The sequence below is a fragment of the Barbus barbus genome (genome assembly GCF_936440315.1).
Source record: "Barbus barbus genome assembly, chromosome: 41".
Lineage (NCBI taxonomy): Eukaryota > Metazoa > Chordata > Actinopteri > Cypriniformes > Cyprinidae > Barbus > Barbus barbus.
In genome coordinates this window covers 19,982,830-20,006,547 of record NC_136719.1, presented here as the reverse complement: position 1 = coordinate 20,006,547, position 23,718 = coordinate 19,982,830, and the positions used below count along the sequence as shown (strand labels likewise).

The following is a 23,718-nucleotide window of genomic DNA, read 5'->3' as shown; positions in this document are numbered from 1 at the left end:
CAACTGCATGTAGTCTCTTCACAACTCTATACGTAGAGGAAAATGCATTTTTATCACAATATAAAGTGCTTAAAAGTCCATTTTGTAGGCATAAGAAATACAGGTAAGCTTTCTAAATCACCTGCACGAGATAACTAATATCAATGTTGGCTGCTTGTAATCAATAAGTTAATTTGGTATATTGTTGATTCCTTGTTCTTACGTTCCCAATTTTGTCACTTCAAATACAATTTTTTTTCTATCTACAATAATTGCCAGATATGAGATGATTAACTTTTTACATTTAACACCCATAATACAATATTAACACTTTCAACAAATTCATGACACAAAATAAAATTCAGACACAGACAATGTTCTCCTTCAGGTATTGATTTATTCTCAAATGCCATCATACTCTTCACACAAGGCATCATAATAAGCAAGTACTGTACATATAATAGCATTCTGTTTTACAGACAAATCACAAATAGTAATGTTTCTATGAAGGAAAAGATGGATGTGAATGAGAGGAAGCTGCATTTTTTACTGCTTTGACATTTGAGAAAATCTGAATAGTAAGTGCACAGTAATCAGTAATTACCTTTAAGTATAGCACAAATATTAATTGTAGGACAGGTTATTGAAAGAGGTCTGTCTGTTATCCATAACCGATTCCTAAAACTCCCACCTCTAATGTGGCACTGATGTAGAATAATCTCAGTGCTAACTGTTATGACCATGCATGTTCCCTTTAATTCAACAGCAGAATTATAATACAATGCCTCAGGTCATTACACTGCCATAAAGGCATTTCAGTCTAATGGCTAAATGTCTGTCACCATACATTTTTAATTGAAGATTTCAAAGATCCCTCTGTAGGAAACTGATTTGAGAATGACTTGAGATAAGATTATTTAAAATGACACCATCGTCACCGTTGACCACGCCATAGTACGACTGTCCCAGAGAAAATAAACTGAGGCAGGGACATGACAGTGTGACAGTTTCAGGGGACAATGATTGTGAATATGGTACACAAAATAGAGGGTTTGTAAAGAACCATTACGATTGGCTGGGATTAAAGGAGGTCTAGGAGTCATTGACTGACATGTTCTCCACTTTGTTCTCTAGATCAGCGTCACCACCCTGCTGTTTCTTCTTCTTCCCTCCTTCCTGCTGTTTCTTCTGCTTCTTGGATGCCTCCAGGTCGATGGGGGCTGGCTTCACAAACTTGATCATTTCTGTTAAACCTGAGTAAAGAAACCATAATATTGGGATAGACAGCTGGTATATTATATAAGAGAAAACATAACATACAAACACTGAACTACCTGAAAGGTCTACTCATAGCTCAAGTAGTATGACTGCAGAACAAATTAATCTTTTGAGCCAAGGAATAACTTATGAATTGGACCTTATGGTGAATCAAAAACATACAGCACAGCCAGTGTGCTCTGATTACTGAAAAAATTAATCTTATGATTGATGTTATGATCTTATGGCTTGTTTTGGGTGAATTAAAAACCATGCAGAACAAGTGTTGTCAGATTCCCAAATTAATGACTCTTATGAGCAACCATGTTCCTGGAGGCCCCCCAACACTGTATGGCTGTATCCGAAATCGCCCCCTATACATTCACTATTCCCTACATTAGTCCACTCATATAGTTCACTTGAAGGAGTGAATGAAAACGAGTGAGTGAATTCGGACACTAAGTGCACCGGAAGGACTGCCGCTTTTGCATAGTTTGCTTCCTGTTAAATAATAATTTGATACGGGCAGCTCCAATAGTAAGATTGAAGGATTTATCTAGAACTCAGTCACGGAAATTGTGTATAAACCCTAATAGTCAATTTACAATTAATTTGTACCTGTGTTGTATTACGCCGTGGACGAGCGCTTCTAAAATTAATGGATGGATGATTCAGCTGTGGGCGCCATCTTCTGGTGAGACGCGGGAATTCATTCGGCGCGCGACTCTCAGTGCATTCTGGGGATTCTCTAGCCGTTGAGTGTACATCGCTTGTACACTCGTTTTTGCGGTGCATTGTGGGATTGAATGAGTGCACTCGAGAACATCCACTATGGTTTCGAACACCACTTAAAATGGCTGTCCCCTCAAATAGTGCACTATTTGAGGGTATAGGGGGCGATTTCAGATACAGCCTATGTTTTCCAAGTCTCCCTAATCAAACACACCTGATTTAGATCATCAGCTCATTAGTAGAGGCTCCAAGGCTGTATCCGAAATCGCCCCCTATACCCTCATTCACTATTCCCTACATTAGTCCACTCATACAGTTCACTTGAAGGAGTGAATGAAAACGAGTGAGTGAATTCGGACACTGAGTGCACTGGAAGTACTGCCGCTTTGCTTGCCGTTTAATGATCATTTGAAACGGGCAGCTCCAGTAGTAAGATTAAAGGATTTATCTTGAACTCGGTCACGGAAATTATGTATAAACCCTAGTTAAACAATTTAATAATTTACAATGAAATTGTACCTGTGTTGTATGAAGCCGTGAACGAGTGCTTTTAAAATGAATGAATGGATTCAGCTGCGGGAGCCATCTTCTGGCGAGACGCGGCAATTCATTCGGTGCGCGACTCTCACAGTGCATTATGGGGATTCTCTAGCCGTTGAGTGTACACTTGTTTTTGCGGTGCATTGTGGGATTGAATGAGTGCACTCGAGAACGTCCACTATGGTTTCGAACACCACTAAAAATGTCCGTCCCCTCAAATAGTGCCCTATTTGAGATTTCGGATACAGCCCAAGACCTGAAATGGGTGAGCCAGAAAAATGAGAGATGCAAAATGTGCAGTGTTGGGGGCATCCAAGAACGTGGTTCAATGAATCAAAAACATGCAGTGTAGCCAACGTGGTCTGCAGCTTTTTCAAAAGTGTCCGTTTTCAACCTCGAAAATGCCGGAGTAGTGTAAACGATAGGCGTAACCATAGCAAAAGTTATGCATTTTAACAGCAAATCAAAAACATACAGCTCTAGCACTAGGAAGAAATTCAGAACCAGCAACGGAACCGGAACCAGGATTGTTCAATTTCTTGTCATTCTCAATATAATCTTTAACAAATAAGCTACACCATACCAAAAAAACAACTGGCACCTCAAGTTTTTTTCATACATTTAGTATAATATTGAGCCAAACTTGACCAAAATCAAGATTAGCAGATCCATATTTAGTGACAATCACCTGGAGGCATGAATGCCTTGAGGGGTTCTGGAATAATGATGCCTTCCTCTGTCTGATAGTTCTCCAGGATAGCACAGATAACACGAGTCGTCGCACACATGGTGGCATTTAGCATGTGCACAAACTCAGCCTTTAAGAGAACAGACACAATGACCAATGAAACCAGCTTGATACAGTAAATACAGATTACCCAGAATCCTTACTCAGAACTGTGGAGTAGCACTGTACCTTGTCCATCATCTTCTTGGTCTGCCCGTAGCGAATTCGTAAGCGGCGAGCTTGGTAGTCTGTGCAGTTTGAGCATGACACAAGCTCTCTAAAAGCCTGGGAGCCTGGGAACCAAGCCTCTAAATCCAGCTTTTTACTAGCTGCATAGTTCAAAGCACCTGTGAAATAAAAGCAAACAATATATTTGAAGCTTTGCTATGGGAAGCTGTGAAAAGCTTTTATTGCATTCCAACAAAAGGCGCCTGATGGCGCTCTCAATGAATATAAAGGTTAAAGTGAACCAACCTGACACAATGTTAACAATGTGGTAGGGGATTCCTAATGACTGATAAAACTCTTCAGCAGTTCCAATCATCTCATCAAACATCTCCCAGGACTTGCCGTCATGAGGAGAGGCGTAGATAAACTGCTCAATCTGGAAAGCGATGAAAAGAGGTTGTGATTTAGTTATTATACAGTTTGTTCTTCTCATTAATACCAGAAATTTCTTCAAAATATGCTTATTTGCAGGGGTGCACACAAGTTTTTCAGCCTGGTTCTCATATGACTACCTGGGGACTTGGTTTCGTGTGACCCATAAAATATGACTATATAAAAAAATTATAATAATAGTGATAATATTATTACACTTTATTTAGTTTTTTTTATAATAATAAACTAAATAATCAAGTGTGATAATACGATTTTATTTTCAAATAAAAAGGGAGTATTGCATACAAATACAATTATTTTATAGTAAACTTAAAAATAAAATGCTAATATTCTTATTAATTTGAATTTTCATCATTTTCAAACGTAAAATCAGCAAGCCTTTATTTTGGCAGGTTGCCGGCAAGTAAGTATATGCGCTTCTGGTTGGAAGAGCGTCAGTGAATGAAATGTCACAGTTTTGTTTTTAAAACTGCAGCGGCCAACCTAGATTATGCTTTTTAGTTTGAATAGAAATCTTATACAGTACAGTTCGATGATCTAAAATTGTAACTGTGCATTAACAGCTGTCATCCAGTCAGAACTTATTTATACAGCGCATTTTTAATTTTGGTCACGCATGCGGACCTGCGGACCACTTATGTGCACCCCTGCTTATTTGGCTAGTGGTCTTTCTCTTGTAGTGAAATCAAGTCATCTAAATGCACATTAATATTTTATTGTTCATTCATTAATTCAGTGATAAAATAGCTCGGACCTTCTCAAACTGATGGACCCTGAAGATCCCACGTGTGTCTCTGCCGTGAGAGCCCACTTCCTGTCTGAAGCAGGTGGAGATGCCGGCATAGCGGATGGGAAGCTCCTCTGGCTTCAGCCACTCATCTCTCAGGAAGGCTGCGATTGGCTGCTCCGATGTGGCAATCAAATACTTTTCATCCACTGTATTGTCGTCAGACTTCTCGCTCCCCTTCCCGATCACCTGAACAAACACATTACAGGAAATGCTGTGATTCTTTGTGGGTTTGAATTAAGACTCTGTAGAGGGTCTTTCAAAGCAGCTGGGCAACTGTCGGATTCATCTCAATGAATCTGTTTGTTTGAACACTTTATTTCAAATGTATCATTTACAGGATCCCCACACCTTTATCTAACACACATATATAGCATAACAAAATTTACTTTGTAATACAAGTAAAATTATTTGTAAATATTTTATTAGTTGTTGTTGTAATATAAAATTGATATATATAATATAAAATAAAAAGTACAAAATAATATTCTGTATATTATGTTATCCTATATAAAATAATATATCTATATAGAATTTAACACTTTTTTTATTTTTATTAATTGCATTAAGTGGTTCTAGCTTGATGGTGTGAGATTTTGAAATACTCTGCCATTGCTTTGGGTCAGATGAATAAATAAATACTCCTCACATCAAAGTTATATACTTTTATTGGGTAAAAATAATTAAATCGAATCAAAATGCCACATTAGTGGCTAAATAAAGTAAGAGATGTAGATCAAACCTTGTAGAGCTCCTCGTCAAACTGGCTGAGCTGAGCGACCTCCTGCATGACTTCTTTCCTCATGAAGAATGGGGTGTACAGGAGGTTGTATTTCTTGCTGTACAGGATCCGCAGTGCGTAGTTAATTAAAGCCTGTTCCAAAAAAACTAAAGGCCCCTGAAATAGAACACATCAGCCATGATATTTACAAAAAGGTGTTTAGGGCTTTTTGGGTAGTTTGTTTTGAAGAACTGGCAGTGGAACGGGTTTAAATATTGTGCAACAAAGCAAAATGGGCTCAAGATGTATAGCAGTGCAGTTATGCTTTGGTTCACATACTTGCATACAATGCACAAAAAATGTCATTTTAATTTAATCCTCTGGTCATTTTAGACATAATTTTTATTAAATATCGCTACTTCAAAAAAAAAGTCACACTTACGTTGTTCGCAGTAAAAAATTACCACCATAGGAAACGGGAAATAGGCATTAATACGCAGATGTTTTTGTGTGCACAATCTACAAAACGGTACAATGCTTTAAAAAAAACTACACTCCAATTAGGGTTGTAACGATATACCGGTATGAGGGTCTATCGCGGTTTGAACGTACACGGTTATCATACCGTAAACATTTGCATATCTACGGTTTAAAAAAAAATTAATAAATCTCACCCACGCATATGCAATTAATTTTGGCTGCTTCACTCTGCTGAAATGACAGAGACAGAGATTGTATCTAATCTCCATCCTCCGCCGAAAAAAAGTTTAAATTTGCAGTATGGTAATGCTTTGGATATTAAAAAAACAAAAAACACGAACGTGGGGTTGTCCTTGAGGACGAATCCAATTTGCAAAAAATGTGGACGCAAAGTGGCTGCAAAAGGAGGCAATACATCCAACATGTTCGCTCATATTCGCGGACATCATCCCTCCGTGCAGATAAAGATATGTCGCATTTAGAACAAGTTATAAGGCCGTATAATTTCCGTGATGCAGAGGGAATCCCGGTGCATTCGTGAACATGGGATTTACAGAATAACGTTAACGAGGTTGTCACTTAAAACACGCAATCTGATGGATGGATAAATCAAAAGTAGATATGAGTGGCGCCGTTTTATCTACTACATACTGAAGTATGCATGTATGACACTAATGGTGTTTTCAGCGTCTACATAAACATGAACATCAGCAGAGCTGCTCTGAGAGAAAAACCATTGTCAAATACACTAAACTCAAAGGTCTGCTACAACCCGTCAAAATAACAGTTCAATTTAAGTCCTGACAGAAATAAATTGGCATTGTACAGCGTACTTAAAAGTTATGACAACAATAACAATATTCTTTATAATAATTCATTTATTTAAACATTATTTAAGGAATATCATGTTTGTCCATGTTTTAACTTAGAATACCTCTGTTGTGCAGCACTTTGCCAAAAATAAGTGTTATTAAATTTTCATTTGATAACATTTTAAATCATTAATTAAAATGTTAAAGTGTGATATAGATATACATAAAGTTTATGGCTTTATTTTGTAATAGTTTTTTTTTTTTTTTTTTTTTCCTCAGAAGGGAGGCTTACTTTCATTAAAATTATTTCAAGTTTGTTGCAATAAAGGATTTGTTCACTCAAATAACTTGTTCTTATTCTTTTAAGAGTCATTGTTACTGATAAGAATTATTGTTTAATATATACTGTGAACCCGTGATATTTTCTGAGACGATTATCATACCGTGAAAATCTCATACTGTTACAACCCTAACTGCAATTAAGCTTAAGCAATTATGCCTGAAAACACTGCTCAGTAACTAACGATTACACAGCACTGAATATATATGGCTATACAGGCATCAGATGGCTACACCATGGTATGACAGCGGATTTTCTTCAATGAAAAAAATCTGCCTCAATTAAATAGATTTTAAATACTTTTGCTCTGTTATTATCTTAAATACTGCATTAATTGAAAAATTATATAAAATGATTTTTACACGCTATACAGAAAATAGTCCATAATTTCAATATAAATATTATTTTGTAATATTAAGAAACAACATTAAATGAAATATAGTATATTCATTTCACAATTTTTTTTTTTTATTATTACACGATTATGGCATAGTTTTGACTATGAACAACACAAGTGTGACTCCCAAATGAACAATATCAGAGGGTTAAACAAACCTTCAGAAAGTATCCTCTGCTTCCAGCCACTATAGCGCCTTTTTCCCCTTCGTATCCATCCACCATAACAACCAGGTCCACGTGAGAGTACTTCTTCTGCACCGTACAATCACCCCAGGTGCGTTCCACTTTATTATCAGCATCCTGGGAAAGAAAAACACTGTTTAGTCTCCAGATTAATTAGTTAAACAACAACACCGTACGGTTCATTTGACTGTTCTAATTCCATGAAGGTTTCTTGGTGGTTGCAGGTTTGCAGGACCTGTCCAATGTACTGTTTATATAAAAACACACACTGTGACTGATGACTGAATCTCACCTCATCGTTGCTGATGGGCACAGAGGGATGCAGGAGGTTGCCGATCTCTCTCAGGTACTCAAAGCGCTCCGCCTCCAGCTTTAGCCGATCACTGTCTGTTTTTTGCACGGCCTCGTCCACCATTAACCTCACCTTCTTTATCTGAGTCACCGTGAGGGGCTGACAGGGACAGGATGGAGAAATACTGGTCACAGATAGATGTGGATGATTGTTTGATAAAGTCAAAAGATTTTTAATGCTTTCGAAAGACATCTCTCTCATGTTCACCAAAGCTGCATTTATTTGATCAAAAATACAGCAAAATAGTAATATTGTGAAATATTAATACAATTTCAAATGGAATTCATTCTTGAGATGGCAAAGCAGCCATTAATCCAGTCTTCTGTGTCACATAACTTTACGGTCATGTTTGATCAATTTAATGTGTCGCTATTGCTTGACTCACTGATAATGTTTCTCCAGTGAGGACTTCCAGATTCTGAGCTTCTTCTGGAAGAGTGTCATCATCACCAACTGGCTCTTTTTTCTGCAAAACAGTAAATCATCATAAGACCATAAAACCGAATATTCTTATTACTCCGTGATAACAGATCAAAACATTACATACCTTCATCTTTTCCCCGATGGCTTTGCTGCACAGATTCTTGGCCTTGTTTAGATTATCTGCAGTGAAGCGACCTGGAGCCAAAAAAAAAAGAAGAGAGAAGCATTTCTAACGTCAATGCATGTCACTGATATTATGACAAGTGGCCTGGCAAGAGTAATTATACTGTCTGAAGTTTTGGAATCACCTGGAGAAGAAGAAAGATCTTTGGATGAGTAAATAAACTTTAAAGAGTAAATGTGGAATTATGCCAAATGCATTTAATTTTGTTTATTTTTCAGTAGTTGTATTTCTCCTAACATCAAGTATAACTCTGGAGTCTGGCACCAACTTATAAAAATCTGTATTGCAATATATTGTATTAGCATATTTTCACTAGTAGAATAAGGAACACAATATAATATATCGGTCAAGGTCAAGTTTATTAATATAGCACCTTAAAATCCACGAGTGCTCACCAAGGTGCTGCACAGCCAAAACATCAGAAACAGCAACCAACAAAGATCATTAAGACATATAACACTAAAACATCACCAAACAAAACAAAAAGGTGTATATTGTAATCAACACAATTTAACTATGTTTTCAGGTCCATGTTTCAGCAGGTAGGGGGTTTGCATGGGGTTTCAGAGGGGGGCGGGGTGATTTGAGTTCAGGGCTCTCACAGCCTGGGGGAAAAAGCTGTTGAGCAGTCTGGCAGAGCGGGCTCTGATGCTCGGGTATCGTCTTCCTGATGGTAGGAGCTGGAAGAGACTGTGGGAGGGATGGGTGGAGTCCTTCACGATGCTGTTGGTTTTGCTGGAGCATCGTGTAAGGAAAATGTCCAGGATGGAGGGGAGAGGGGCACCGATGATCTTTGCAGCTGTGTTCACTGTCCGCTGGAGGGTCTTGCGGTCAGCAGCACTGCGGTTCCCGTACCAGACAGTGATGCAGCTGGTCAGCACACTCTCAATGGTGCTCCTGTAGAATGTGGTGAGGATGGGTGGAGGGAGACTTGCTCTTTTCAGCCGGCGGAGAAAGTGTAGGTGCTGTTGTGCCTTTTTGGAGAGTGACATGGTGTTGGTGGTCCAGGTGAGATCCTCTGTGATGTGCACCCCCAGGAATTTAGTGCTGCTGACTCTCTCCACAGTCGAGCTGTCGATGGTCAGAGGGGGGTGGTCAACGGAGTTTCTCCTGAAGTCCATCACAACCTCCTTTGTCTTCCCCACATTGAGGGACAGATTGTTAGTGCCACACCATTCTGCCAGCTGTGCCACTTCCTCTCTGTAGTGCGTTTCATCGTTGTTGCTGATGAGACCTACCACTGTTGTGTCATCAGCAAACTTGATGATGTGGTTGGAGCTATACTTGGCAGTGCAGTCGTGGGTCAGCAGTGTGAAGAGCAGCGGGCTGAGCACATAGCCTTGTGGGGCACCTGTGCTCAGTGTGGTAGTGCTCGAGGTGTTGTGGCCGACAGGACTGACTGAGGTCTTCCGATTAGAAAGTCCAGGATCCAATTACAAAGGGAGTTGTTAAGGCCCAGCAGGTTTAGTTTATTTATGAGCTGTTGTGGGATTATTGTGTTGAATGCCGAGCTGAAGTCAGTGAACAGCATTCTAACATAGGAGTCTTTATTTTCTAGGTGGGTAAGAGCCAGGTGGAGGAAATTGCATTGTCCGTAGAGCGGTTTGGATGGTATGCAAACTGGAGCGGGTCGAGTGTGTTGGGGAGGTTGGTTTTGTTGTTGTGCATGACTAACCTCTCAAAGCACTTCATCATGATTGGAGTCAGTGCTATGGGATGGTAGTCATTTAGACAGGACACGGGTGATTTCTTTGGTACCGGTATGATTGTTGTGGATTTGAGACACGTGGGGATGACTGCCTGGCTCAGCGAGGTGTTGAAGATATCTGTAAGCACATCTGTCAGCTGTGCAGCGCAGTCTCTCAGAAAACAGCCAGGTATGTTGTCAGGTCCTGCAGCCTTGCGTGGGTTAATCCTAGATCGGGTCTTCCTTACCTCAGCTGGAGACAGACAGCGTGCCCGGTCGTTGGGAGGTGTAGGCAGTTTTTGTGCAGGTGTGTCATTCTGCATTTCAAACCGTGAATAAAAGTGGTTGAGTGCATCGGGGAGAGATGTGTCATCATCATCACAGGCCTGTGGCGAGGGCTTGTAGTCAGTGATTGAAGGATCACTTGCTTCTATGTGATCCATGTTAAAGCATACCAAGCTCAAATCTCTTACTAGTGACACTTTTAGATGGATGCAAATGAATACTAAATAAAATTGGCAACCTGTCATTCTCTAATACTTTGGCTTTAGTTGCAAAGTCAAGAACATGGTAAAACACTGACAGTCCCACATCAGCACTGACGCTCCTCCCGATTCACGGACACAGAGATTGCATCAGATCCTGCTGCGACACATTTAATCAATACATACTCATACCTCTCCAAATAACATATCATATCAACATATTTTAGGCTCAACACCACATTCTAGTTTCACTAAATAAAGAAAAAAAAAGGTTAAGCACGCTATGACAGCTGTGATAACTATTAGCGTCAATGCTACTCCGGTACACCGACAATGCGGTTTCTGAACATTTATACACGTTTAATTTTTACTTTATAATGTGATATAATAGAATTAATGTATTTTTTACATTGTAAAGGCTTAATGTTAATAAACATTTGTTATACGAGTCACAATCTGTTTTTAATCACAGGCTGCCATGTGTTTCAATAGCTTTAGCGTTAGCCGCTACTCACATTTCCTCCATTCTGCGTCCGCCTCGACCAGTTTATCCACCAGAGAGACATCTTTGAACCGTTTCCTCTGGGTTTCCCGAACGATTTCAGGATCGCCGCCTTTGTCGGTGCGAAACAGGTCTAAATCGAGCACCATGATGCCTGTGGACGAGGTGTGCAGCGCGGATGAATGAAGGAAAAGAATATGGAAAATGTGAAGGAGTATGGAGGGGAGGCGCTAGAGAGCGGCTGCTAATGAATATTCATGACGCCGCTGCGGCGAAGTTCAGAATCATACTATGGCGTACGCTAAGCTAATGAATATTAAGCATTTTAATATTATATTTATGAGCCAAGCTTTTACCATAACGGCGTTCGTCAATTTGCCCAGTAGCCATCAATTTACTGCCTCTAATAAAATGGTACTACGAGTCAATATTGATATTTTATTATTTTGTTGTATTTTACTATATAAAGCTGACAGGCCACTTTTTATTGACAGGTTTGTATTGGTTTTGGTTTAGCCTACATACATATTTCATATGACCACAGATTACTAACAAACTTAGTCCGTTACTGATTACAAATTACATTACAAGAATTGTAATTAGTAATCATTACATTCATTGCACATTTTAGGTAAATTAGTCTACTACTTTTAGATGACATTTTATCACATTGATTTAACTAGTATAATCTTGTTGTACTATATTGATATAAAAAAGAAAATATATTCCGTTCCACATGCGAGTTTAATAAAAAGCTAAAAACTTAAAATTAATAATAAAAAACAATCAAAATAAAACACTTACTGAAAAGAATAAATAGTTAATTATGTATGCAAGCGGTAAAATATTTTATAAAGCAACATTTAAAAGATGAAATCGAGAGAATCATTAGCTAAATTATTAATCAATTTTTGCCAATGTGTAAATAGAATATAATCATAAAATCAATAAAAAGTTAGTTTATGTTAATTGTTCTCTGATACCAATTTAAATTGATCCAACTCTGCAGTTAAGCTTTAAGCATATTCTTGTAGAAACAATCGTATTATTGCTCCAATGATTATTTACTGGAATAGTTTAATAGAAAGCGTGCAGCAAGAAAGTGCAGTCCAAAGTAAAATATTTCATTTTAAATTGACCTTAAGTATTATTCTAATACAGCAAGGGTGAACGTTTAAAAATAACATCTGCATCAGTTTGTGTTGAAACTTTAACTTTGCTCTTCATTGTTGGTGTTGACAAGTTTCTGAACAGCTTTGGCAAGATATAACAAGATTTAGTGGCAAGTCGGACAAAATAGCCCTATATTTTTACAAAAACAATTAAAGTTTATTTGTAAAACATCATGCATTCATACATTTTCATAAACATTTTATGTAACGATTAATGCATTAGCTTATACAGAGATATGTTCCTACCCTGCAACTCACTGAGAAATGGTTGTGTATTTAATTGCTGAATTTCCTTGCATTATTACAGTGTAGGACCTTACACTGTTGCTTAGAGGTATTGTCACATTAAAATGTAATTATTTCCCTTCATGTTATACAAATACAGACTGTTGCAAAACAATACAATTGTGAGAAACTGACCTTACATTCAATATAATAAATGTAATTAAAAAAAATAACATTTCAGGTCAGCAAACTAGAGAATTTAAAGTCATTCACATCAATAAATCAAAAGTGTTCCCTTTTTCAGTTTGCAGAAGAAAGTCTACAATAATTTGTTGTAGAAGTGCATGCAATTACTAGGAATATTCACTGTAACATGACGTTTAACATGCAAGAACATAAGCAACAGAACAAAAATAAGACAAAATAAATACACATTTATATGAAAAATTCATTCACAGCATTCGATAACCTCAATATACTTCAAAATCCCTCTTATATGTTTTTCACAATAACCTAAAGTCACCCAAGATGCAGCTGAGCTACAACTAGAAGGTGCTTTTCCATACAAAACTCTTCTCCTTTGACGTTGTGCGATTTTGTTGCCCATTTTATGGTCTGGCATTCAAAAGATGTAAATCAGGAAAGTTAGTAAGAAAAGTACTAGTGGCTACCAAGGAAGTCCTGGTGGAATCTGCCAGTAAAAGGACTGTTCTCAAATAACACTCTTCCCTTTGTTTCGTGAGAATGATGAAATGAGTCAATAAATTGATGCAGTTTTTGAAGTCCTTATGAAATGATTGGAATTCCTACATGTTCCTCTTCAGTCGGCTCCTCAGAGACCTGTGCCGTGGCTTCCTGGATGGCCAGCTGTAGTGCAGCCCCAGCTGGGAGTTTACAGTACCCATTTTCTGAAATGTTATCCACCTGTAGGTAAACTCCGGGCTTCTGCAAAGCCACTGCATGAAGATGGGAGAAAAGCAAGGGTAGGTCATTAGTCAAGGTGTATCTTGAAGCGAGACTAAGTGCCACGGGGATATCAGACTCTTGTGAGTACTCAAAAGTGGCCACTATGTATTTGGAGAGGTCTCGACCCATCGCTTTGGCACGGCACAGCTCCTCTCCGATCATGGAAACCACTGCCAAAGCAGTGTTCTCTAATGGTTCCTCGTCCTCAGACTGCTGCTTCTGGTTCTGAAGGAGACCTTGTGAGCAGATGACCAACACAAAGTCACACTCATTCAATCTCCTGCAATGCCACCCCATACTGCCCTCCTCCATAATACTCAAGGCCTCCCACAAGTCCAAATGCACCTAAACAGAAAAAAGAATTAACAATAAATGTACCTTGTATTGACACCATTTTTAATGGATTTCATACATTTTATTTATTTCTATCATTTGTAAAACTATTTTAAGGTAAAATATCCACTTTCACCTTATATATTCAAAATAATGCGTGATACATCACTGTTTTCAAGAGCGTGCAGAAGAAATCTATTAATTCATAAAATGTCTATTAATGTACATTAGCATTTCATGACCTTAAAATAAATAACAGTGTGTTTTGTCTGATTTTATCTTTATATACTTACTTGGGTACCCATGTGCTTTTGCAAAAACGCAGCCAGTTGAAGCACGACTCTGACGTGGGCAGGACCATCATTACTCGAGTAGCAAATCAGGAGGCGAGGGGGACGGGTCGTTCTGTCCAGCAAAACACACTGTCCTTCATCCAATTTTTTGTCATAGTACTGTTCAATGATCTCTGACAAGAAAGAAAAAAATTATTCCCCAATACGTACAAAACAATGTGGACATTCTAGTAGAAATTCAAAACATGCCTCAAACATTTATAGCCCTGCTTTGAAAACAAAAATCTGGAAAGACTTTAGTATAGGGACCAATTCTCACAATTAACTAGTTGCTAATTAGCATGCCTATTACTACCATAAAGGCTGTTTATTAGTACTTATAAAGCACACATTCTGCATGACCATATTCTACATCCTTACTCCTATCCAATACCTAAACTACCTAACTAACTGTTAATTTAGGAGTTTATTTAGCCAAAAGTCATTTGTTAATTGGACCTTAAAATAAAATGTGACCCAAAATCTTCAATATGGCTAAATAAAGGGAAACAAAATCCCAAATAACTGTTGCTTAACAGTTTTGTCAATGACCAGTATGATGTACAATTATAAATCTCAAACCTGGTCTCATTTTGGTCTGGACTGTTTTCGTTTTGAGTCTTTTATTGTAGACAAGAATGAAGGTGAGCAGTGCTGTAGCAGTAAGCAGGATTCCCACGGACAAGAGCACCATTAGTGAAGAGCTCTCTGTGAAGTGTGAGATCTGCGGCTCTGATCATGAGAAGAGAAAAATACCAAAACGATTATGACACTGTTTTTCATTGAAGTAACAGTTTCAGTGGGTGTTGTTGCTTTCAAAGCAGCCTAGAATGTTGCTCCACAAGCAGTTATTGTAATTGCTAAAAGCAGTTTATGTAAGTTTTTTCCTCCTCGTCATTGAACATGCCTTTATCGATTTACGCTAAATGTGTGATTTTTTGATTGCTGGTTCAACATACCTTCAGAAGTAGGTTTTACTACAACAATGAATGTTTTCCTGACTGCATCCACAACATCAGCAGCGATCTGGAGAGAGAAAAGTACAAAAACTACTCAACACGTAATAAATAAGGTCATAAATTGCTGTTGTAAAAGCTGGAAGTTATATATTTAGAAAATGACAGCAAAAACTGCACAGCTACTTATTTGCAGAAGCCTATTGGCAGAGTTTTCTGTTTGTCTAAATGGTTGTGACTGAATGAGGGATACATACTTACGATTTAAGCAACATGAAGACTCACCTCACAGGTGTAGTTTGTACCCGCTTGGAAATTCTGCAATCGGTATGTGTGATATGTCTTATTGAGACTGAAATCCTAGGAGGACATGATTTAATAATTAACATGTAAGCATTTATTTTATTTGAATTATTCATTCATATTACACTTCGGCAAATAACAACAATATCTGCATTACAGATATTGTACAAACGTATATATTGTTAACAAAACCTACTGGTTTGATGCTTGTGTAATTTCGTAGGCCGCCTCCGAAACATGATGAGAAATACTGATGGACTTTGAAGTTCTCAGGTGCAAGGTTAAAGGTCACATAAACGTCCTGGTTCTCCTGGTGGACCTCAACGTATCTGGGATACCAGTCTATAATGATTGATACATGAATGCACACATCTGGTGCCAAGAACAACAAAAACCCAACACTCACCTTTCTTACACTCTTCGAGACCATTTTTTTCAGGACATGCTGAAAAAACACAAAAAGAATTTGACAGGTTTATTACAACTCAAGCATTTGAGAACTAATTCCCTAAACAGGCGTTGACAGGTTATCAACATTGTTAATAGCTATAAAACTAATTACAGCGTTTGTATTTTAACTTACTGCGTGTGATAAAATGTTTCCTCCGATAGAACTTGTCCCACCGCTCGGGAACGGGCAGTGCCATGACAGTCACAGCATACTCGCTATCCAAAGACAGATGCGTGAAGGGATCTGAGCGATACACCTGTGGAAATATGTTACATGATCTCAAGACTTCAATAATTGGACATTGGGCACATGCAATTGAAGCCATAAAGAAAAAACAGGACTCACACTAAATTGCTAAATATTTAAAAGGTATAGGATGTAAGGCTGGTTTTATGCATTAATTAATTAATTTTTGGAAAAATTAACAAAACATTTAATGCAACCCTATTGCATATATATATATATATATATATATATATATATATATATATATATATATATATATATTTTTTTTTTTTTTATATCTATTCACTGTTTTTCTCATTTAACACAATAATAACTTTATCTTTTGTTTGGGGGGGGGGGTCATTTCGATAAATTAATTGGTGCATCATGAAATTAGAGAAATATTACACAATTTTGAACAGGAATAATAGAAGCTACCTAATCTGTAGAGGTTTTTTTAACTTACTCTCTGGGCATGTGCAGGTGTGAGTGACAGATTAGTACCCAGGAGAAAGAGCTGACATAAGATATGAGATCCACCAAGAGCCTGAAGGGTTACTTGAAATCCACGTAAGAACTCGATACCTATGTATATCAATCAGATAATTACACAGAGATGGACAGAATGACAAGACAGATAGAATGATAGATGGACTGCATGATAGTTGGTCGTATTTAGATTTATTGCCTATTTATAAACATTCAACAACATGATATCATGAATACAATATAATTAAAAAAATATTTTTTATAAAATTCGACTAAAATTACAAGATTAAGCACAATTCTATAACAGATTCTTTAAATGTACTGATAAAAACTGTAATAGTTTTTCCTGGGTCTATAAATAAGTCCTTAAAAGTTTGTCCTGATAAAGATCGCTGTCTCGTAACATTAAAAATTGGACAGACCACACGTATATGTTTTATAGGCAAACTGATGCTAGAGAATTGACGTTTTGGTGCTTCTTCACCCTTCAATAAACAGCCATGAGTCAGTCTAATACGGCCTTGATTTAGGAGGGTAGATGCATCTTTTCCAACCACAGGATTTCCCCATTTCTCTGATATTAAATGATTAAAGGCTTCATGCCTGAGGGTGGGATTTAGCATTCACTAATTAATTCGGCAACAACTTGTTTAGCAACTGAAGTGAAGTGTGGCCAAGTATGGTAACCCATTCTCAGAATTTGTGCTCTGCATTTAACCCATCCAAGTGAACACACACACAGCAGTCAGTAACAAACACACACCCAGAGCCATTTAGCCCACTATGCTGCGGCGCCCGAGGAGCAATTTGTTGTGTGCTTTTATGTCTGCTTGTTCATTTCCAATAATGCCACTATGTTGTGATTGAGTTTCTGTAACTAATTTATTTTGATTAATATAATGACTGAATGATAGATAGACAGACAGAGAGAATCAAACAAAGATAGACACAGAGACAGACAGACAGACAGAGAGACAGACAGAGAGACAGACAGACAGAGAGACACAGACAGACAGAGAGAGACAGACAGACAGACAGACAGAGACAGACAGACAGACAGACAGAGACAGACAGACAGACAGACAGACAGACAGACAGACAGACAGACAGACAGAGAGACACAGACAGACAGAGAGAGACAGACAGACAGACAGAGACAGACAGACAGACAGACAGACAGACAGAGACAGACAGACAGACAGACAGACAGACAGACAGACAGACAGACAGACAGACAGACAGACAGACAGACAGACAGACAGACAGACAGACAGACAGATAGACAGATAGATAGATAGATAGATAGATAGATAGATAGATAGATAGATAGATAGATAGATAGATAGATAGATAGATAGATAGATGTGTCTTCATTACCGTATTGGCTCGGGTTCCATGACACAGTAATGGCATCATATGTTGGTTCTTCACTGGCTTCAAACTCAATCTTAATATTGTGCGGTGCGTGAACATAATGCTGGCAAACCTCTGGGGTTTCCTGACCTAGAAAAGAGCGACAAGGCCAAGGCACACAACCTGGCCAATGAGAGGAGTTACTACATAGTAACACTAAATGTACTGTTGTTGTCTTGATGCGCTATCTTTATTTTCGCACCTAGTGAAATCCCTTGTATTTTTATATGGTTTGAGGAAAAAACTTTAAGTGTAAATCTCAATTATAAGTGTAAATTACTTTATAAGCATAAATTAAATGAACGCTATTTTACATGGCTTTTACAATACTACAACACTACTTGCAATATTGTACATGCTTGTATCTACAACACAAATACAACAATTTCACAGTCACATGTAATTTAGTACAGCTTATGTAGATTGACAATGAGGTACAATGTTGAAAACTAGAAGACTTGGAGAAGATGTAGTCATTATCGAGTTAACTGGGAATTTTGCACATCAACTTCTGCTTCTAACCCGGAAAAAAGCATCAGCCAACTACAGGGGACACAGGGACTCCAGAATCACTTTTCAACTGTTGTATTTGGCTCAAGTAGGTAAGTAGATTCACATAGGTTGATAACCTTAAATGAAAAAATAAAAATAAACAAAGAAAAGGATACATCATTATTTCTAATTAAATGTGAACACAATACAATTTGCATAAACTTTACACATTTCATTGGTTTATAATACAGCAGAGCTTATTGGTGTAGATGTTTGCTCATGAGCATTCTTTTATATACGTTTTTATGCATGATCTACGCTGTTTGGCTGTACTACAGAAATATTAAGTGCTAACAACAGCGATTTCAGTTAGAATGAATTAGCAAATGTGTGGTTTTTCTATTTTTATTTATGACGAATTAAGATTAAGTTCCTGTCAAACGCTTGGTGGTGGTATCATCTCTGAGTACTTCGGGCAGAACAGAGCTGTGTAATATGAGCGGCTCACAAATTAAGTCTGGGGAACAAATTCTTAATTCGTGGCCATGATATAGTCCTATAGCATGTTAAATGAAGTCAGACATTATAGCACTTTTCACAGTAGGCTACACGAAGTAGTCATTGAGCAGTTTTAGCTGGGCGATGTTGATAAAAAATGATGATGTAGCTGTTCTGTAATCAGAATCAGAATGAGCTTAATTGCCAGGTATGTTTAGTGACAGAAGCTCCACAGTGCGACAGAACGACAGCGACAAGACAAGACACAGATAATAAAAAGAATAATATACAAATATACAAAATAGACAATGTACAAAATAGCAAAAAACACAATACATAATATAGACAATTATGTATGTACAGTTATGATATGTTCAAAACTGTACATACATAATTGTCTATATTATATATTGTGTTTTTTGCTATTTTGTACATTGTCTATTTTGTATAGGCCTATTTGTATATTATTCTTTGCCCATATTCATTATTTTAGGATCGGTGGATAAGCATAAACGTAGGAAATGATGATCATTCACTGTAGCTCAGTAAAACAGGACAAATCCGCAAATGGTTTTATTTTAAAGAACAACTGCGGTGACAAATAAGACAAAAATACCATAGTCCATCAGCGTGAACTGGAGTTTTATGTGTGGATAATGGGAATGAAAACCTTAATATTTAAACCTTAAAATTAACTAGATTTTATGATTATTATTATTTTGCATATAGGCCTATTTTAAATGTTTTTGTTTACTAAAACAGCTGTTATTAAATCTGACCAATCAAATATTATTAATGTGTTTTAGTGCGTATTTAAGCAATAAATGTTCATATGTTTTCTATGTAACATTTTTATTTATACTTTTATATATAGGCTATGCGCAAATTAAATTACTGGTTTTGTGGCTCAATCCTTTAAAAAGAACCAGGAATCACTGTACTATATTAGACCTACTCATTTTAGATTTTTAGTAGGCTAGTTATTATAGTTATTATATCTTTAATAAATAAAAAAAATATATTAATCACAGAGACGGTTTCTTTTACTCATTAAAAGTGCTCACGTATATTGCACAGATTTACGGCGTGATTTAATATTCGATAGTTATGCAGGTCTATATGGCTGCAATGATCGCGTGTTAATGAATCTAAATTCATCCCGTACACAGATTACAACAGGCACACAAAATGAGGGTGTGGATACATAAATAATTGGAATTTTAATATCTGATGTTACATGGACACTTATTTAGCCTACTATAATATAGGAACCGAATGGTAAGAGAATCAATATAGGCTCAAATATTTTATTAAGATATAAACAAGGAAACATTGAGCTTGCCATGAAAACATTTTACTAGCACTTTATAACAAGTATATGTGACGCATTGAGCAACGTAGGCTATAACTCATCTCTTTAAACAACAACAAAAAACGGTTGTGCTTTAGAACGTAAAATCAGCCGCTTATGTTTGTGTTTGTCAATTTCTAAAATACATCTAAATTATTCTAAACTATCGTCATTTGCGTATAAAATCCCCACTTAGTGCTGATCTGTGGTCTGCCGATCCTCAAGGAAATACGAATAAAGCCTGAAAAACCAGGAGGTGCTGTCATCAAGAGTTTATTTGTAAACAATGACTTCATCTGACTAAAATTACCATGGTAATAATAATTATAATAATTAAGATAGGCCTATGATACTAGTAAGCACATAATATTTCTGTAATATGGCCAAATCAATTAAAAATGCGCATGCTCAGGTCTACACCAATAAGATTTGCCGTCTTAAAAACCTATGGAATTGAGGGTGGGCGGAGCGACACGTGTCGCCCCACCTTAATGTGTCGCCCTGCCCCATCGTCCAGATTGCACTCTGGAGTACTTGCTTATTTTAGCCTCACAGTCATAGTTAAAAACGGACAAAAACATCAGACAGACCCTTTGACGAACAAAACAAAGAATCATAATGAGCTCTTCTTGAAGTGAAGTGACATTCAGCCAAGTATGGTGACCCATACTCGGAATTCGTGCTCTGCATTTAACCCATCCAACGTGCACACACACACAGTGAACACACACACACCGTGAACACACACCCGGAGCAGTGGGCAGCCATTTATGCTGCAGCGCCCGGGGAGCAGTTGGGGGTTCGGTGCCTTGCTCAAGGGCACCTCAGTCGTGGTATTCTTGGAAAGCAGCTGAAAAGAACAATCATACGCATACAAATTATAGCTTGGCTCGAGATAATCTAGATATGAAAGTGATTCCCAGAACTGCTGCAAATAATTATACTACCCAACAGCTTGTTTTATTTAGTGAAAACTGGGGGTACAAGTCCAACAGAGAGAGTAATGATCCTACATCACGCAATCTGTGTATGACTGCTTCATTCGTTGTCACCATCTGTCACAAACAATTCTAAATAAATGGACAAATACAAGTCATTCTTTTGGTACGTTTAAACACTGAAAGAAAACGTAAACATGTTTCTCCAAATGTAATCATTTAGTGATGCAGTGTATGTAATTCTTCTGGGCACAGAATGCAAGCAAAGTAAATTAATGTCAGTTTGTTTGGTCCATTTTTGACTAATTTAATAAAACAAAAAATGGACTGACTGAAAAACAATTGTTTATTTCTTAAAATTGAACCTCAACAGTTGAATCAAATTCAATGTAAAGCTGTTAAACAAAAATGCAAATGTCATATATTCCAAAACCTGTTGCTCTGAACATTGTTGTAGATAAACAATTGTTTTTACTGGCTGTTTATAATAATCGTGAAGATTAAACATCTAATTGAATGGCTTAGAAATTCAAAAGTGTACATACATTTCAGTAAAACTCTTTTTAAGTAATAATAATGACTTACTTCCAAAAGGGTTGGAGGAGAGAATGCTGGGAGATATCGGTACATCGTCTGCTGAGATTCTGCAGTATTCACATCTTGGATCTCCCTGAAAATACACATTATCCTCTTTAAAAAATAAAACTGTGGCTCAACAGGAAAAATATTACAATCATTTTTTTTATATTTAACAGCACATTATATACATATATATTTACACACACATTCTACAACATTTTTAGTTTGCTAATTAAATTAGCAAATGTGTGACATGACCTTGCGAACTGCTTTGTACAAAAGGCCAGATTTTTTGCTTCCAACTTTTCATTTAATTTTTTATGCTGATAATGTAATAGCAATTTAAAAACTAGAGTGGACTTTGCTGTACATCTTTGTAAGTGTTTAAATATACAAATACTATGATTCATGCTATAATCATCAAACTAAATAAGGCTGAAAGATATTATTTTTTTAAAAACCTCACATGATCTTCATGATCTGAAGAAACCAGAAAAACCAGGTACAGAAGAAAGGCTTATAGATCTTCATGAAGCATAACAAATGAGTAAAAGGAAAGCTACAGACGTAGTAATGTGACACGTACTTTACAATATATTTATATGCGCAAACATTTTATATTTTGGTGTCCAAATAAAATGAAACCTTTTGTGAATATCAAATGTCAAAATATGGGTTAAGTCATAAAACATAACGGATACATAAATGGAAAAAGACAGTGGCCTCACTGTGATCCTTATATAGAGTCATTTAATCATTCTGTTTCTAAATATGCTTGACAAGATTTGATTTTTTGTATATAAACTATAGTTAGATTGAATAATATTTTAGTAGTTGTCTTCTGTAAAACATTGTAAAAACATTGTCTTTTTTTAAGTATGAAAAAACAAAGGTGTACTAAACTTTCATTGTTTTGATGCCGAAAAGAAATCTAGTGTGTCTACTATTATATTTATTGTATTGAATTTTCGTAATATTGTCTTGTGAATCTACCATTAATGCATTGCGGAAATTATAAAAACAACACCACTGCTTCCTTACATGTTGATACAGTAAACTGGAAATCAAAATATGAAGTCTTACCTGGCGGATGCATTGAAGCGTGCAGTTCTGAGGTCTGTAATTGATTTGTTCACCATGGGCACTGAGGGACAAGCTGACCAACAGGAGCAGATCCAGGGTACGTGTGGGTGGCCACATTCCGCTACCTTCACCTGCCTGAAGAACCCTGAAAACAGTCTTCAACCCCCAGCACAGCTGTGTCCACGAGGCAGATAAGCTGTCTCAGGTCTCATGAAGAACTAAAGATCAGTTGAATAAAAGCGGAAGGGGTGGAATGGTGGGGGAGGAGGTAGGCAAAGGGTTGAGAGTGAAAACAACAGCAGCTGAGGGAGTGGTTGCCTGGGGGAAAATAGCACAGCTGCAGAGGCTGTCAAAATCCATCAACCGTGCCACCAGGTATGCTTAACTTGATTTACTGTTTTGAAACTGCCTTTTTGCCTCTAAATGGAATACTGACCATTATAACACATTTTCCTGCAGCTAATGGCCAAAAACAACATTCTGCATCTGTGTAAATAAGATTGGCATTCCCCCAAACTGCGATTCCACAAAACGCACCATGAGAGATTGATAGTCTAATGTTAGCTGTAGCTGTGCAACCTCGCGTTTGATTTACAAAAGCGTTGGTTTTATTCCAGGAAACTACAAATCTTTGAATACGTGAACAACAACAATCTTCAAAAAGCGCTGACAGTAGCATTGGAGCAATTATAAAATGATTC

The 23,718-nt window shown here is 37.2% G+C and overlaps 2 protein-coding genes across 3 annotated transcripts; both read right to left on the bottom strand.

Moving 5' to 3' along the window:
• Positions 1 to 357: 357 nt before the first annotated feature.
• Positions 358 to 11,476, bottom strand: LOC306860150 (serine--tRNA ligase, cytoplasmic-like). 2 transcript variants are annotated; one of them, XM_079401704.1, is made up of 11 exons: positions 11,225 to 11,476; positions 8,478 to 8,548; positions 8,316 to 8,396; positions 7,871 to 8,029; positions 7,552 to 7,695; positions 5,386 to 5,541; positions 4,611 to 4,832; positions 3,710 to 3,839; positions 3,425 to 3,582; positions 3,213 to 3,326; positions 358 to 1,182 (listed from the first exon to the last, which is right to left on the bottom strand). In XM_079401704.1, exons 1-11 carry the CDS (start codon positions 11,358 to 11,360, stop codon positions 1,072 to 1,074), a joined length of 1,482 nt encoding a protein of 493 aa, XP_079257830.1. In that variant the 5' UTR covers positions 11,361 to 11,476; the 3' UTR covers positions 358 to 1,071. The 2 variants fall into 2 exon arrangements, with proteins under 2 accessions (XP_079257830.1, XP_079257829.1); XM_079401703.1 differs by having other exon boundaries at positions 359 to 1,232; positions 3,197 to 3,326.
• A 1,047-nt stretch (positions 11,477 to 12,523) lies between these two features.
• On the bottom strand, positions 12,524 to 23,258 carry LOC306860391 (interleukin-17 receptor D-like). Its single transcript, XM_079402063.1, has 12 exons — positions 23,018 to 23,258; positions 21,941 to 22,025; positions 18,041 to 18,199; positions 16,641 to 16,759; positions 16,082 to 16,205; positions 15,905 to 15,943; positions 15,695 to 15,840; positions 15,481 to 15,555; positions 15,199 to 15,265; positions 14,822 to 14,971; positions 14,201 to 14,373; positions 12,524 to 13,919 (listed from the first exon to the last, which is right to left on the bottom strand). The coding sequence occupies exons 1-12, from the start codon at positions 23,132 to 23,134 to the stop codon at positions 13,395 to 13,397; spliced, it is 1,779 nt and encodes a 592-aa protein (XP_079258189.1). The 5' UTR covers positions 23,135 to 23,258; the 3' UTR covers positions 12,524 to 13,394.
• Between the last annotated feature and the right edge of the window lie 460 nt (positions 23,259 to 23,718).